The 18,431-nt window shown below is 40.6% G+C and overlaps 1 protein-coding gene across 3 annotated transcripts in view; it reads right to left on the bottom strand.

Annotated features, from left to right (window-relative positions):
- Nucleotides 1-18,431, bottom strand: part of tspan9a (tetraspanin 9a) — a 250,066-nt gene that overhangs the window by 101,541 nt on the left and 130,094 nt on the right. For 2 of the 3 annotated variants that reach the window (XM_054775441.1, XM_054775440.1), the window contains one exon: nucleotides 6,266-6,345. In XM_054775441.1, coding sequence (XP_054631416.1) covers nucleotides 6,266-6,328 — 63 coding nt within the window. In that variant the 5' untranslated portion in view covers nucleotides 6,329-6,345. Of the gene's footprint in view, nucleotides 1-6,265; nucleotides 7,306-18,431 lie in introns of those variants that run through there. The other variant, XM_054775439.1, reaches the window with a different exon arrangement.

Here is an 18,431-nt window from a genome sequence, read left to right as displayed (position 1 = left end):
AAAAAAAACACACACACACAAAATAAATTAAAAGAGCAGTAATTTTGTGGCCCGTGGCATTTTTTGATTGGTTCTCTGCACATTCAAAAAAAATTAAAATAAAATACAAATACATTTAAATTAAAATTAAAAACAGTAAAAATTGAAAAAAAAATCTGTAATTTTATGAGCATAAAGTCATAATTATTGTATTAAGAAAAAAGAGAGAAAAAGAGAGAGAGAAAGAGAGAAAAAAGCCATACTATTACAAGAACAAATTTGTCATGTGGGGGGGAAAAATAGTAGGAAAAAGTTCAAATTTTCAAGGAAAAGACCTTTTTTTAAAAAAAAAAAAGTTGTAAAATCATGAGAAACAAGCAAAATAGAATACATTTGCAGTTTTTGAAAAATTAGGTTGGGAAAACGTTATAAAATGAGAATAAAGTCACAATATTGTGGAAAAGAAAGTTGAAATATTTGCAAGAAAAAAAATTGCAAGAAATAAGTTATATTTAATCATGACTATACAGTATATGTGAGGAACGACAAATGGAAGGGCTGAGATCCATGTAACTTTTATTTACAGGAATAGAACTGATAATGGGTAAGTAAAATAAAATCAAATACTTGAAAATGATTGTCTGTCGGTTTTGTGGGCACGGTAACCACACTGTTTCACCATGTCTCATTGCAAACGACACCAGAAGCTGGCAGACATAAGCCAGTCCCTCCAACAACAATCTAGCACTTTCCTCATGAAAATCCTAAAGAAAATCGAAAGGATTTTCGCAAATCGAATCAGCGCGGTCAGGACTGTCACTGAACAATGACGTCAAACAACTGATTGGTCAGTGGGCAGGGCTTTTATAGGCTGTGATCTTGTATTCCCTGAAGCTCACCTATTCCCTACACTCACGAGCAGGTTAGCTCCGGTGAATATGTCATTGTGGCAACGTTTTCAAATAAGGTGATAAACACGGAATTACTGATTTTGCCTTTTTGTTGTTGTTTTTTTTTACATCTGACTACATGTGTGTGTGTGCCTAATGTAATGGCCCGTGGATGCATGAGTTAAAATACCACTGCAGACGACACACGTAAGAGAATCATGAATGGAGGAGATTATCAGTGGGGCAGTAGAGATATGTGGGACACCCTGCAGTTTAAGAGGTTACAAATCTCGCCCCTAGCATGAACCTTATCGGTGATGATGCTCCTATCTTGCCACTCCAACAGCCATTCAGGCATCGTGGTCCCCACAACATGGCACACTGTCACAGCACAGCACAAGGCCCTTTGCTTTGATGATTGCTGGCTTTAAACATGGAGTCCCGGTCTCAATCCTAACAGAAGCATCCAATAATGCCCTAATCTGCCAGGAACTCCCCCTAAAGCTCAGACTCATCTAATCCCTTATAAGAAAGAGGAGCCAGATGGTCATGAACAACTGCCGTGAGGATGAGCACATGGATGTGGATGCCTTGAGTGCCTGCCACTGTTTACCTTTAAGTGCTTTAAGTTACCACTGTACACCCACTACAGCGAACCGTGTGTGGTGATGGGTGTATTTTCCAAGGAGGTTTTTAGTGTATGTGTGTGTGTGTGTGTGTGTGTGTTGCTGTGTGTAAAAGACGATTAATGGGTGTTAACAAAGACACCCTTAGTGGGTTTTTTTGGTGCCACTGTGGAATATTCTCTCATCGGTTTTCGGAGACCAACTTGTCTACCATTTGCAGTGTCAAAGGTAGCACAGCACAGTCTCAGGAGTGTCACAATACATCTCACACTCCCTCCTGATATCCCAGAAGGCTTAGGAATCTTGAATGACCCTTCAGTGACTTGCAGCAAACCACAGCCTCAGGAACCTTCTCAATGGTTCAGTCATGCCCTATAATCCAAAATACCAATCTGCATGTCACCAACAAGAACAACTCAAAGTGCATTCTGACCCCAACATCACTTCACGCTTCTACCTTGGGACATTGATTAAACAGCAGTGAAATGACTCAGGGTGGGAGGAAAACATTAATCAACCCGTGTTGCAAATATTAATGGTAAGTGCTCATTTAAAGAAAATTACTGGAGTATGAATGTAATTATTGTACCACAGGGGATGTACAGTATGGATCTGGGGAAAGTTCATATCCACTTAATGGTCACTACACTCTTACGTTGTGGTGTGCACGTTTCCACAAAGATCAGAAAGCCAAAGCTTTTCAACTGGTGAAAAAGGGGGTGCATCAGCCAGTTAGCAAAGCTGAGATTTTGCCACAGAAATGGGGTTAAGCTCAAACTGAGCTTTAGACAGACCCGGGGAAGTAAATGCCATCAAGCAAATCCCCTGAGACTGCCCCTGAAGAAAGCTGCTAAAGGTTGACTTATAGTCGTAGACCATGGCTACTTCTGATCTATTAAAATGGGTATGATGGGCTGTAACGCACCCATGTAACTCAATGCCATTATGCTTTAGATTCATGTTTAATCAACATCATCAATTATATCCCGATTGGCATACTTTAACTTAAGTTCAGTTAAGACTGAAGTGTGGCCAAGCAAATGACCTTGTCGTGCATCTATGAAGTCTATTCTCTGTCAGCCTTGTCATTGTCTGTCCCTGTAATCAATACTTTAGTTAGAGGCTCTCTTGAGTTCTTCTGTTACCTGCTGGTTTCACAGCCACATGGCCGACGACACAAACCACATCAACATTGTTTGACTCTGCTCTAAACTCAGCGGAGACCGAGCCTCTTTTTGGAGCTGAGAAAATACTCAATAAAACAAGAGGCGTGCTGGCTTCCTTGGACTGTCTTTCTTGAAGGACATTACTTTTTATTACCCAATTCAATTTCTCAACTAACTCTCATTCTAGATGGAATTTTGTTTCATTGTATGAAATATTTCATACAATTTACCATCTCATTGCACAATGTGCCCTTCCCTGCATCAGCAAACTGCAATGCAATGCGCAATAAATAAATATGGTTTGTATTGTACTTGAGGTAAATGCCGATTCGTTGGAGATCACCGAAAAACCTGAGAGCTGCTTGCAATGGATTGTCATCGATGTGGCTATTGTGGTCAGTTTAACTATCTGCCAATGCAATTACTAATAATAGGGCTGGATTAAGTTTATAGGGTTATACAACTAGTTTGTTGACGGAAGAGTAGGCCCTTTATCATTGTGTAATTATATATTATACACCAAAAATATCCAGCTAAGATAGATGTTTATCTGCACTATCTTTAGAGCAGTGACTTGTCATCATGCTTGTCTTTAACAGCTGCCCTAAAAAGGTGCGGACAAAAAGCTCCTTGATTTTTTTTTTATTTGATGATCTCTGAATATCCTGAGTGCATCTTTCAATGCCGGTGTCGTATTAAGAAGAATAATGCTGCCCAGAAGAGCTTGACAGATGTTCGTGTGGCTGCAGCTCAACTTTCCATAGCATATGCCAAGATGTTTTTCTTTAGACAGCAAACTAGTTAAGATATTTTGTTTGATGGTTACCAGAGGTGTGGACTCCACTTGACAATATCAGATTATCAATGTCAGATTTGACATCAATGACTCGGGACCAAAATGTGTCACCATTCTAAGTATTCAACTACCATGATTGTTATGTAAATTCCAACAACACAACATATTTTCCCTTTGGATTTGCCTCGTTGAATGCATCTATTAACGTCCAATCAGGTTTAAAAACAAACAACAAATGTGTGAATTACATTTGAGTGCAATGACTTCATCCTGGATGCTAAGTCTTGTCACACTGGTCTTATTTGATTTAAATAATAAAACTATTCAAAAATGCATTCACTGTATTTGTCAAACTTAATCGATTGTTATAGATGGAGGCAATTGATTCGCTGTGGCGACGTCTGAAGGGAAAAGCCGAAAGGAAAAGAAGAAGAGACATTGTTAAAATGTCATTTTATTTGGGACACACTAAGCGGGTGCTCATGACTTGAAAGGACTCGAAAATTTCAAGCCTATGACTTTGAAGATTGACTCACTCCCACCTGATGATTCAGCAACTTTTAAAAAATTTGTTTACAGTGGATATTGAAAGAGTGAAAGAACATTAATGTCATATCAAAAATATACAACAAAATGTGGCGAGAAATACTTCGATATTGAATAAAGCAAAATTTGTTCTTGATCAAAAATCACTCCACACTCTTTACTGTTGTTTGGTATCATCATATCTAACTTATTGTGTGGAGATATGGAGCAATAATTATAAAAGCAATCTTCACTCACTCAACGTACTGCAAAAAATAAGATAATTCATAATGCCGCGTATAGAGAACATACAAACCCTTTATTTTTAAAATCACAGATATTAAAATTTTCTGATTTAAGTACATTTTCAAACTGCTAAAATAATGCATAAAGTTAACAATAACTTGCCACCCAAAAACGCCACACAGTATTTCTCTATAAGAGAGGAGAAATATGATCTTAGAGGAAAATGAAACCTAAAACACTTATATGCGGGAACAACGCTGAAAAGCCACAGCATTTCAGTATGCGGAATTAAATCATGGAACGGATTGAGCAAGGAACTCAAACAATGTACCGAGATGAGCAAATTCAAAAAACAATACAATCAGTTGATGTTTCCTAATACAAGACAGAAGAGTCTCGATTATTATACTTATTGTTCTGTCATGATTGTATATATTTTTATTATTAATTTATTATTACACTGATTATTATATGGAATAATATTCCATGGAATGCAGGAAGTGAATAATAAGTACTGCACAAGATGTGGAACAGATGGGGGGTAGGATTAAATAAGTTTTGCTTCTTCCTACACCTTTTGGACATGTGGAACTGTGAAATGATTCATGAGATGTATTCCATTCTAACCTGCATGCATGTTCAAATCAAATTAAACCAAACCAAAACCAAACCGAACAATCAATGAATCAATTATTATGGCCCAAGTCCAAACCATTCACTTGGAGTCAATAATCATCTCAACAAAGCGCATTAAAGCAGATTGTAGCTTCAGGGACATCACTGCAGTAGCCGCCGTTTCTGACGGCGCACGATGTCATTTTCCAACTGAAACCGTAGGCGATGTCAGAGCCTGAGAACTTACAGTATTTAAAAGCGATGCTGTATCAAGGTAAATCAATGTCAGAATGAAAGAATCCCCCATCAGCTAAGCCTACCCGAGCCTTCTCATTCTTCTGCACAAACATTTACATCAAGGCAGTGAGCACTGAAGAGCCCCCAGGCCTTTTGGTCGTCTCTGCCAATTACTTGGCTCTTCTCGCTGTGAAATGAGTAATGATACGAGGATGATATAGATACTGCAACTTGCCCTGAAGCAGCACACAGCGCTTCTCTTTGCAGCCCCGAGCCTGGCAATGCACAACGCTGTCCATTCTTTTTAGATGGGGAGCCGGCAAAGAGATAGTTGTTGGTTTGTGTGGCGCATGTGTACGTGTGCGCTTTTTCAATGCTGGCCCGTTCGCAGCTGGCCCACGGGTAATGATCTCCATAGACTCCGGTGTGCCCCAGTTAGTACGGCTCACCAGCCAGTGGTATGGTGGGCCAGGGTTGGTATAAAGTCCTCAATGCTGGGATGTTTTTATGCTTCATGCTTGGCTGCATTCACACAACAGCCTTTGGCCCCATAACCCATAAGCCTTATAATCCACTCTGTAAACATTCAAGGGATTCCCACTTTTACAGTAGTTGCCCATGCATGGCCACCCAGCAGAGCCTTCCACACACTTTTCTATGAAATCAATCCGTCGGCAGATTTGGCAAGGAGAGCGCTATTAGATCATGGCTTTTTCTGTGACAGCAAACACATTTACAAATGGAGGAATGAAATGATGCACAAATCACAGTAAGAAAAATCACAGAAATAACTCTTTATTTTAAATGTTATTTCAATCAATAATGAAAGCCATATAACCACCCAAAAAGTGACCCCACTGAACGTCTCCCCTGCCATTCTCTCCTCTGGCCACATACAAAAGGAGAGCTGCTGCAATGCCACTGCCTGTGTCATGACATCCAGGAATAGCAACATGCACCGAAAAGAAAAGGCACAGACCCTCTGATGTAACAATCAGAAACGCATGGCTGCACTGACAACCACTATGTTGCCCTGATCCTTCAGGGTTTCCACTCTTAAAAAAATTCAAATAGGAACCTTCCATGTGGTAGCTACATTGCACTGTACTCTGGTGACTTCACACATTGACATCAAAAACATGAACCTGGCTGAGTGATGAGGGAACAAAATAATGTTGCACTTACCCAGAAGATGAGATTGAAGATGAACATCAAATACTTCAAACAGCAGAGGCAGCCTCTTGCCATGTTAAACTTCTTGAATTCTAAAAGGAACACAAAGGATAGATCCAGGTAAAAAACCACGTATTTGCTCCCTTTGGGTGAGCTGTACTTGTTGTTGCTCTTGTCTCCTGCGCTGGCCTCAGCTGTAGTTGCAGCCTGACCCTGCTGGGTGTTTTTACGTGGCCCGGTCGAACCGTAGAAAGCACCGGCAGTGAAGCCGCGGCCGCCGAATGGGCGGCCAGACGTGGAGGCTTGGGGGAAATCAGAGTCACAGCTATCTACAGAAGGGCTACGATGAATGGCTGACTCCTCACTGCTGGACTTCTCCATGCTCTAGTGCTGCAGCTGCTGATGAAGAGCTCCCTGACGCACAGTATAACATAGTCTCAGAGATGGCAGGACGGAGCGACGTGCTCTCCAAGTCTCCACTGCTTCCCAACAACAAAAGATAAAAGGGACACAGATAAAAGTCAAATTTCATCTAGCGCAGTTCACACAGCTGAGGTGACTTCTTTGAGTGTGAAAGAGTCCCTTATAGTAGTGACAGGAGCTGCACTGCTTAGGCTTGCTGCTGTCTTGCTATCACAGTCCTGAAGTAGCTGTGCACGAGACTCCTGTTAGGAGTATTGCTCTTCTCTTGAGAAAAAGTGACAGCTTTCCCAGTATCCTCCTTGATGCTTTCCCAGTTGCAAATGTAAACCCAGTCAGTCTCAGTTGCTCCACTTCCACGATTCAACTCTGCCGCTGACCTGATAACTTTTCTCGCCCTGTCACGCTCCTCAGCTTCTCTTCGGTGAAGTGTGCAATTTGTTTTCCCGCCGTGTCTGCCTGTGCTGTCTATGCAAGCTTGTCTCGCCTAGCGAGGCATGCTGTGCTCAGCAGCTACGTCCCCCGTACTGCCGGTGCTCAGCTCTCCCGGTGACTGCAGCCCAGCTGATGTGCTGTTCAGTCCAGACGCAAATAACGGGCATTGCCTATTTCCCAGCAAGCACACTGCACTCCTACCCCTCCGCTACTCTCTCCCTCTCTCTGCCTCTTGCAGCCCCTCCCCACTGCTGCCCATACAGCCAATGCAGCAGCTGAAGAAAGAGCCCAGCTCCACCTCTCCACTCCCGGCGTCTTTAATAAGCCCATCGCTGTGTTTGCTTTGACTATACATGTTCAGCAATTCCAGCTCTACTGTCAGGGGACCCGAGAAACCATAGCTGAATTCAACGGTGATTAAAAACTAAAAGAGGACATGACGCATACCAGTCACAAGGTTGGTCTGGTACAGTAGAGTTGGCAGCTTAGTCTGACATTTTGAAGTATGCAAGTGCAATTTCCCATCATTTTCATTTGCAGTCTAAATTGTTTTTGACTGCTGTTGCCATAAGCAAACCACAGTTCATTTTGGCAGAAGGTAAGTTATATGGCATTTCTCAAAACAGGCTGAAATATTAGGCAGCTCTCTGATGTGGGTGAGGGCAGCAGAACTGCAGCTGCAGTATGAGGTGGGTCTGTGTTATTCATCACAGTGCTGGCCACATCCATGTGAGGGGACCCAATTTACTGGCAACAAGCAGGCTTTTGGATGGTGTCAGTGAATCACGGAAAAGGGGCTAGGTGACTCTCCAAGGCATAGTCAGGGTCGAACATTAAATAGTTCTGGTGAGTCACACGCCAAACTGACAAGATAATACAGGGCTTTGATTTTAAATTGACCCCACTCTCTAATCTGAGGTGCCTCCCCTAATCTATGGAAGCATTGAAGAACAAAAGCTAAAATGGAGCATAAAGATTAGGACAGCCATTCATCAGGAAAACAGAATAATTATTGTAAAGTTCAAGTTGTTTCTTCATGCTTGTGTTTAATTACAACCGCAGTAGACCGTAACTATAGTAAAAAACAAAAAATACAAAAAAACAGTGTAATTACTCTCATTGACTCCCAAAAGAAAACTTTTTTTTACCACTACCCCCAGTAGTTCTGTTTGGTAACGGTCCTCTACGTGCAAAGTACTGGCTTAGTCTCCCAACAGATGGAGGGAGACTTTCAACTGAATGGTTTTAGAGGAAAAATCCTGTAAAACCCAGTTGTCACTGACATTCTAATCCAACACTCTAGTTTTACAAAAACAAAAAAGAAAAGAAAAGAAAAACTCTAGTGGAGTGCAAGCGTTCTGAATATACATGACGCTTTCAGCAGTTAGGGAAATATATGAATCAGAATTTTTGTAATTGACCCCGCATTATTTATCTACCCTGTAGGGCCCTGTAATTGACTGGCAATCCTGACCTGAACGGGATAAAGCAGTAGAAATTGAATGCAGGAATGAACGAGCCCTTCATCGTCATGTTGCCCATTGGTATGAGTACATTACAAGCAAACATTTTTAATTAATCAATCAAACAAATAATAATTAGTTGGGCGTCTTAACCCCGGATTTTCAATATCCATGTACCAAGTTCCCCAGTGCACAAAGAAAGGTCCATTGATACGTTACATTATTGGATGTTTTTTTGTGAAAGGATTGGGAGATCTGACCTCAACCCCGTCAAACAGAGTGAAAAATAACCACTTACAAATTAAAACATGATCATTTGTCATTTGCTGATGGTGTAAATGTACAAGCAGGTTTCTCCAGGAGAGCTTCCATACCCTTTAACTACATGCTGGTATAGTAGTGAACGGCGTTTCAGTATGTGCTGGGCTTTCTATCGGAGCCAAGTGTGTCTCTAAAGGTGCATGTTTCCGACTCTCAAAGTAGCCTGAAGGAGGCTACCTGAGCAATTTCCCTCCTGAACCATGCACACATCCACTTAACTACTCATAGGCAGCTGCTTTACGTAGAGCAGTGAGGAAACAGGACGTGTAGACTTGAGAGCACCAGATGTCTGCAGGATGACACAGAGCAGGACAAGGAGCAGAACAGCAGATGAATGAAAAGAGGAGCGTCGTGATGTAAATGCTAACCACTGTTCTCGTACAAAATCAACATGAATATCGGAAAAAAGAGAGGACTGAGGAAATTTGAGTCCAGACCAAACCAGCGTGGACTGTCTCAGTGCAGCACGAACGAAGCACTTAAGTTTCAGAAAATAGTTTACTTTTTCATAACTTAACTTTTTGTTTCAGTGTTTCCCTAATATAGTAATCCCTCGTTTATTTAACTTGATTACGACCTTCTAAATACATTTTATAACATTATTAGAGCCCTCTAGACATGAAATAACACCCCTATAGTCACCTTTACACTCATACTACCAAATATAGTAGATATGAACACGACTCATGCTGTAAATGTGTTCCCAGGGGAGCAGAGGGAACAGGAAGTGACGTCGGAGTTTCAGAGTTGAGTTTTAACTTGCCGTGGGTTACGGCCGCAACAGTAGGTCGTGTTTTGAAGGAGTTTTATTGGGGAGAATTGTGCCTGGTGTGAGGTAATTCAAATCTGCAATAAAAGTCTGTTGTTCCAAGCCTGGTGCTCTCACCGAACATTACAGTAACATTACTGACACCTAGTGACCAGTGTAGAATACTACACATCATTCACATAAGAGCAAGTGATGACATCACCAGAGAAAAAGCCTTTAGCAATGCTCTTTGCTCTTGCTCTGTTCTGATAAAACTGCTGCCATGTCAGCATTCCTTTGGGGACCAATTTTCTTTAAAACGCTGCAATTCCACTTTTACAACATATAAACTTTTCTCCATTTCTTAAAAGATCCCTGATTGCTCTGAGCATCTACAGTACACATCACAGTAAACACAACAGCTACCTAAAGTCTATCACTGTTCATATTAACAAGCACCATAAGTCGCCAATCAATCCTGCAAACATAACCTCACCGAGAGCGTGATGAGTTTCTGGAGCAGTATTTTATATTTTCAATATTCCGTTACGCCTAAAAATAATTATAACTTATTAAGGTAAGTTGCATTCTATAATTCATCAGCACTTAATGAAAAATGCAATTTTACTCATGACTAACTCACAGCTCTAATAGTCACGCCTCTGCAATGAGGTTGCATTATCCAGCAGACGTGTGCGGAACAAAAAGCCTAAACTTGATAAATAAAACCCGCTGGGTCAGTTTGTATTACGAAGAGAAGCATTACAGTGCAAAGTAATGCTATTAAAAGATATTGCAACGTGCGGTGTATTTATTGACTTGACACAGGAGCAGAAGAGAAACAATGAGCACTGTCAGTGTACCATGAGTGCTTTGCTTTGAAACACGCACAGCGACCAAAAAAAAAAAAAAAGCAGCAGCCGATAGCTCAGCGAACAGTGAGCTTTCATTCAACTATTTCCCGCCTCCTCTTTCTCCTCTGTTCTCTTACTGATGACCAGTTAATTGACCTCTCTAAAGTCTTATAGGGTGCTTCCTTGCCCATAGCTGAAAGTGATAATGCATTAGTGAAGTCTTTTGGGGATCCGTGATGTATAACAGAGGCGTGACAACTCACCGAACATGAGTCCAACTGGCTCAAACCTAATTTAGATCTGGCCACGGGCAGATGTAGCTCATGGGAACCTCAAAGGAATTTGTCAGAAACGAGGCTAAATTCAGTTTAACATGTGTGCGGGTCTAACCTTCACTCTTGTAATTCTTGTCATGCAATGGTGCATTGTAAATCAAGTTTGTCATGGCTTCTTTTATGCAAATCTGATAGCAGTTGTGCCACATGATGTCCATATTTGACCCAGAAGAGCTCATCTCTCCTATTGTTCATCGTTTTATTGCCAAAGATTGCTTTTGCAGTACTGTCAGTCCCACACCACGTTGTGGTTTACATTTTGCGGTTCAGGCTTTTATTGCTGGTTTGAATTATCTCACAACAGGCACAATAATCCCGAATAAAAGTCCTAAAAAACCCCCCAAAAAACAGGCTACTGTAAAACTAAACTTTGATGTCACTTCCTGTTTGCCACTCACTCAGCCAACCCATCCAAAACATTTTTAGCAACGAGTCTTATTTATTTTTTAAATGGCTTATTTCCGTTATTATGTCTACTATATAGGTTCATATGAGTGTAAATATGAGCCAGTTGGGGTGGCTCGGGCATCTAGTCGGGATGCCCCCTGGACGCGACTCACTCGTGAGGTGCTCCGGATCAAGTGTCCTCCCGGTGGAACTAGAAGAGGTGGCCAGAGACCGGGCAGTGTGGACTTCCCCACTGAGACTTCTGCCGCCATGACCCAGACTCGGACACGAGGAAAAAAAAGGATGAATGGAAGGACGAAGTAAACACTGTTTCGAAGGAATAAAACCTGTAGAGGTGAAGACGAAACATCACAACTTTGATGCAGTCCATTTCTCCATCCTCACGATTATTGACGGGAGGTCAGGATTCTGGATTTTAAAATTTGAACCCGTGCAAGACTCTAGACTTCAGTGCCTTGCTGCAGTACAGGTAATATGAGTCTACATCTTACAAGAAAAAAAATCTCTATATTCAGAGTACAGTCACTACAGCGCGGTTCGAACATCGCTGGAAGCAATTAAGCTCGATAAACGAGGGACAACTGTACTCAGAAATGTAAATAAATTTGGCTACCGTGGTGAATTCAGGGTTCAGTGACCAAAGAAATGGATTTGTTTTGTTCCATAGGATAAAAGGCATTCAATTGGTCAATCATCATGCATGAGAATATATCTTTAGCTGAATTAATGAGCCGAATAGTGTCTTTCATGGGGAATATGTCAGTACATTTGAGGCCTTTTATATCCTCACACTAAACGTCTGTGATTTACTGAGTGGAACTGAATGGAAACAATCACAGCCACAAGGTCACCTATTCCACCTAGAACGCAAAGTTTAATTCGAGAGCACATTTAATCTTGAGCTGACCTATGTGCTGCACAAAATGATGCAGCATCTCATAACATGACAGCCTCCAAAAATAAAACACCAACACTGTCAATATGTCAAATGATGACACATCAATAAAAAAGTGATGTCTTTTTTGAAATGACAATAAATGTGTCACGGTGTGAAGGAATGTAGCTGATGTCCTCTGCAGTGATAATTAGCGGCGTCTCGCACGGTCACGGCTCAGATTACAAAAGGAATTAGTGCTGTATTGCTTTACAGAGTCATTCTGAAACCATATCTCCAGACATACAGATGACATTTAAGAGCATGTGATCCCGAGATGAATGCATGACCAAGGCCAATGTAAGGAAGGGATTAAAACTACAAAGCGCTTTCTTGCACGCAACGTCCGACTACTGCCTTTGGATTCTACAGAATGTTGCTGGTACCACGACCAACATGTGTTCCATATATACAGAAACACACTGAGAGAGCAAATAACAATGAGGCTGGCCAGTGTTGATTGTCCATATGAAGTCAATAGCGCAGCCTGGAAAGGGAGCCAATTATGAATTTATAACTTTCTGAGCCACATGTAGGGGGTCAGATACTCGATAAAAGAAGCCATCTTTGATTTTGTGTTATTTCATTTTCCCTGCAATAAAGAAGACACAGGTCACCATGACCAGCAAGCTGCAAAATGGCTGCAGCTTGTGGAAACACAGATTCCATGGAGAGCAGATTACACTTGCAGATGAGGAGGGATCGTTGACCAATGAATACTTGGTCTTTGGCTTTTAGCAGTCTTTACATCCAACTGAAGAAACACAAAATGCTAGGGCCGCATGGTGTCTTGGCCGGGGCCTTGAGGAACTCCGGGCCTCCCCCGTCGCTTTGCCACCGACTTACTTGAAGGGATAGTTCGGATTTTTTGACATGAAATTGTAGCACATCCCCATCAGCAGAGAACTACAGTACATCAATGACCTACCCCCCACACCTCCCACTTCGTCCCGCGAGTCCATTTTTTTTCGGATTTCTGTTACGAGGAACTTAGTTCCGCTTAGTTGCTGGGTCATTTCAGTAAAGAGTTTAGCTTCTCAAAACAATATGCTTCAAAAGAGTAATAAATACATTTGCATCACAAAAATGCATCACAAAAAGTCAGACCTCACAAATCACTTGGCATTTTATTTGTCTCCCATGTGCGCTGTCGCCTCTCCATTCTTCATGTGATGAAGACGCTTGCATTTTCTTCCGCTGTGGAACACATGTAAACAAGATGGCCACGGCGCGCTGTCGTGGATGAAGAAGCCAGCATCTTCATCACATACATAAAAATAGAGAAGCGAAAGGATATGGCGGCAGACAAATATAACACAGAGCAATTTGTGAGGTCTGATTTTTTGAGGAGGCATTCTTATAATGCAAGTGTATTACTATTTTGGACGCATATTGTTTTGCGAAGCCAAACTCTTTACTTAAATGACCCAGCAACTAAGTGGAACTACGTTCCTCATCACGGAAGTCCGACCAGAACTGGGCTCGCAGGACCAAATAGCGGAGAAAGTCACTATTGATGCACTACACTGGTGATGGGGATGTCATACAACTTCTTGTCAAAAAATCGAAAGTATCCCTTTAAAATGAATGATGAATAAAATCAATTTGTGCCAGACCACTGGCTCTCAATACTATTGGTTTATAAAACCTTTTGAGCTGATATACAGTATTCTTTAATAGCTACGAATAAATAAATAACAAAGGTAATGTAGACTTTATTATTAGCATTATTTTTTATGGGGTTTTTTCTACCTGCATGAATTCTGTAATTCCTGTGCAATGGAAAGGCAATGCTAAGAACTCACTGACCAACTCCAAGTATAGCAACTATTAGAGCAACTAATGATTTATAACAGTTCATATGCTGTAGCCCTGTTGGTAGCTTGTCTGCAAATCCTATTCTGCATGTTTTTTCTGAGTTGTGGACGTTAACACAAAACTGTAGGATTCATTAATATTCATTCATTTCACTGGCAAAGGATCGGCATACTTTGTTCATAAAGTGTGTGCTTGTTGCTGTAACTAAGGCTTAACAGTGCAAAGTGCTAAAAGCACTTCACACATTTAGCAAATGCTTGTTGATAGGTCACAACAGCTCCTGAAGTCGCTAGTGGGCCTAATGGGCCCCATTAACAGTATTTGGGTGCGTCATGATAATTGCCTGACTCAATTGCAAAACAACAGCCAAACCATTCCAATTAATCAATTAACTGCACACATCAGGCGGCAAGGCCTAGAATTCTGCGGCCGAGTCCCAATTCAAATTTAATTCCAGCAGGCAGAGCTGTGGGACAAAACAGAAATAGTACACGAAAGTGTGTTTACTGTGACAACATTAGACTACATTAGCATTTAGACCAGTTCAGAACAGTCAGTTGCCATTGTAATGCTGCTAAATATCAGTAAATCTGGGCCAATACCCGCTGTTGCAAAGAGGTCAAATGCTGGTGACGTGTCTTCCTGGACCGTACATGAATCCCAGAATAGGCTCATAGATAAATCAAGAGTGACACAGTGCTCTGATGCTGATCAAAGGAGTGCAATAGTTAAGTGTCCTCAGTGTTGTACAGCAACTGCGTAAAAAAATGGAGCAGCAGTGATGTGAATCTCATCCAGTTCATTGGTTTTCTGGCCGCAAGCCCACAAAAGTTGACATAGGCACCCTTGAAAAGTATGCTCTCTTTCTCTTTCACTGCTGCAATGCAGATTACCGTGATAATCCATGTTTTCCACACATTATACCCAGGACCACCAGTGAATGGTGAAAATGCGCAACTAATTGATACGCCCATAAAAATGCCTATTTTTGATACACTGCATGTTCTCGCAGCCCCCCCAAACTATCCTGATAGCTTGATATTGACGTTCTTCTCTGATTTCGGATCAACAGTTGCAATAAGAGGGACTGTTTACGTTGTGTAATTATTGGATTAGATTCAACTCCAGAACCCTCCCCCGCCACATGTAAAGTATAAAATGTATAGGGACTCAACACTAATGAATGATAAGGCAAGATGATCAACGGACAGATGGCATCTGAGTCACTTTTTATCCAGTCAAGGCACACAACTATGGTGTGTTTAAGGACCGCTAAACATAATACGAAATCTCAATGCTTGACGATAATGTCTGTATTATCATATACAGTCAAACTTGTCTATAGCGGCCACTAGAGGGAGTCTGCAAAATTGGCCGCTATAGACAGGTGGCCTCTATAGACAGGTTGAATGTTGACCAGTAGAGGAAAAAAAAGAAAAAAAAGGGAAAACAATAATAATAATAATGTTGACCAGTATGTTGAATTGCAAATGTGCGGTGATCTACTGTACAGTGTATAAGACGTTAAAAAATTATTTAAGATTTAGAATAATTGATACATATTTAAGAAATATATTGTTATTATGAACAATTCTGATGCTAATTTTTAATTATAATTATATTATATGAATATATTATATATATGAAAATATGACTACAGCATGTTGAGCATTCAGTTAATATGGACTATGTTTTTCTCCATTTATACAGTACAGTAGTGAAGTCTCAACATGACTCATACTCTTGCTAAATTTTTAGTTAAATTAATCAGTTTTTGTTCAGTGGGTATAGTTCAGCAGGAAATGGCATTGAATGGCTTGACTGTATAAAAATAAGGATTGGTAAAAATATAATGAGAACTAATTAGAGCCTCACACACTTGAAAACATTACATCCTTCAAATTATTATTAACCAGGGTTATCATTAAACACATCACCATACCCAATATTATGAATAACTGCAAGGCTGTTTTATTACACTGCATTGATTCCTATCAAACCTGCAAGTTACTTTTGCAATGTTCTTAACAAAACCTTATTCATTTTCTGTCAGATTTTTAGTCCCTGTCGGATCTCAGTCATTCAATATTGTGGCTTACAATAAGATACTTGGGTGAGCAATACTTTGGTAGTAAAGTCACGGTTCGAATTCCGTGGCGTCAGTCTATCACGGTTGTTCAAAATGAATGAAATAATAAATTATCTACGGCCTCTTATTAGTAAACAAATACGTATATTTATGTTAATTTTACGTATTCTTGGCCTACGTTAAGCATTTTCAAGCATGAAAAAGACTGAATGAACAAAAATACAAATATAAGGCATTCATAAGATGCATTCAAAGATGTAATATGTAGCATTCTACACTGGTCAGTAGGTGTCAGTAATGTTACATCAATGACACGGCAGGAAGTACGCTGTCCAGAAAACTCTCCCAATGCTAACATGTGACTCTATATTATGTGTCTAATATATTTTATTTCCTGTTATTATGTTTACTATTTTGGGTAATACGCGTGTAACAATGGCTGTAAGTGTTATGTGTTATTTCATGTCTAGAGGGCTCTGATAATGCTAAAAACCTTATTTAGAAGGTGATGTAAACAGGTTTTCTAAAATCTAACTATGAAAATATTGGATATATTATGAATAAATCCTCTTTTGAGAAAATTCACTTATCACGGGCGAGTGTGGAACCAATTCACCACCATAAACGAGGGATTATTGTATAGCACTATAGTCATTGGCCTCAAGACACAACTGATCTGGTTTTAATTGGAAATAAAAGTGCCAATAAAAGTTATTTGTGGGGTTCTCCTGTTTTATGAAATGTGTAATGTGCTGAGAGAATCTCTGGTACAGTGACATAAACCTACGACAGCAGAGGGTCATAATGTTGAGATATTGGAAGACAAAGCCTGCGATTGGCTGGCAACCAGTCCAGGGCGTGTCCTGCCTTTCGCCCAAAGTCAGCTGGGATAGGCGCCAGCATACCGCAGCTACGCTAGTGAGGACAGGCAGCATAGAAAATGGATGGATGGAAGACAAAGCAAAAATGATGGTTTTGGGGTAAAAAGAAAATATTAAAAAATGATTGGGTTGCGTCATTCTGATTTGCTAGAATAAATGCAGGAGTGAGCATGATTGACAGTTTTGTCACTCATTAGGATGTGTTGACACTAAAGATAGACATTTGCAGAGAAGGTGTAACACCTTATTTAAAACTCCTGAAGTTTTAAATAAGGTGTGCTTCTTCCGCAATACAACTTGAGTTACTGGCTCAAACGCTCTAAGAGGGGAAGGGGAAGCGAGTGCCGAGTTTTTATGTACACTCGGAAGCGTAAGATCACTTGTAATACATGTCATATGGATAGAATGTCAACTGCAACGGAAGCGATGCCACTCAGAGCTCAAATTTCCAAGCCTTCCTCTGATGTGGGTGTAACATTAAAACTATTTACGGCTGCGGAGGTACAAGAATATATGTTGGTTGGATTCTGCTTTGCTCTGGATCCCCAAAGCCCTGAGGGTGAGATGTGTCCATGTGGCGCCTCATAAGCAATGCGACACATGCTTGAATATCCTCTTGTGCTGAGGGGAAATGGGTTATAGGGCACACAGGAGTGCTTGAAGATAAAAATGTCTTCTCAGTATAACAGCGATCGAATTGGGATGTGGCATGTGGTTCATTAGAGACCATCAGTTAGCTGGACCAAAGAGTGAGTCTGCATAGGGGGGAGGTCAAAGTCATATATTTTTTTTTTAATTATCCATGGTTTCCGAAGCAACACCTATCACACATATCAAACGTTATCATCACCATGTAAAGGCAACAAACAACCAAGAAACATTAAAGCTGCTTTGACACAGATGGCGTTCATAAATACTTCATTTGGATGACAACAGTGGAAAGAGAAGGGGTCGCTTCAACGCTTTTTACCCAAATAAGGAGAAGTAGCTGCCATTAGGTGCTATTACTGAGAAAAACATGGCTCAATACTGTAATAAAATCAGAACTCATAAGACCACAACCACATCTACCCACTGTCTTCAAGGGTATTGATCACTTGATGCAAACATTCCCATGATTGTAGTTTCATTCTTGTAATAGCTACAAAAGCATGGTTGCAGACTGTTCACGTTTGACCACCTCATTCAAACTTTTGTCTGTCTATCAATGACCATTTTTATTACTCGTCAAGGGACAATACTATACAAATGGAACTTGGATATATTTTGGATTGTGGTTCTCCACTGGTGCGTCGGGACTAGGGGAGTAACGATTAATTCACTACATCGATGCATCGATTTATAGTCCTACGATTAAACTACATCGATCTACGTTCTCAATATTCCATTCAGGACGACATGTATATCGAGCTAACATTGTTTAAAAGGTAATCAATCGATTAAGGACATTTTGTACACCTCTGGACGATAGT

The sequence above is a fragment of the Dunckerocampus dactyliophorus genome, chromosome 5 (assembly GCF_027744805.1).
Source record: "Dunckerocampus dactyliophorus isolate RoL2022-P2 chromosome 5, RoL_Ddac_1.1, whole genome shotgun sequence".
In the NCBI taxonomy this organism is placed as follows: Eukaryota; Metazoa; Chordata; class Actinopteri; order Syngnathiformes; family Syngnathidae; genus Dunckerocampus; species Dunckerocampus dactyliophorus.
The sequence above is the reverse complement of the archived record's forward strand: the minus strand, read 5'-3'. Positions and strand labels throughout refer to the sequence as shown.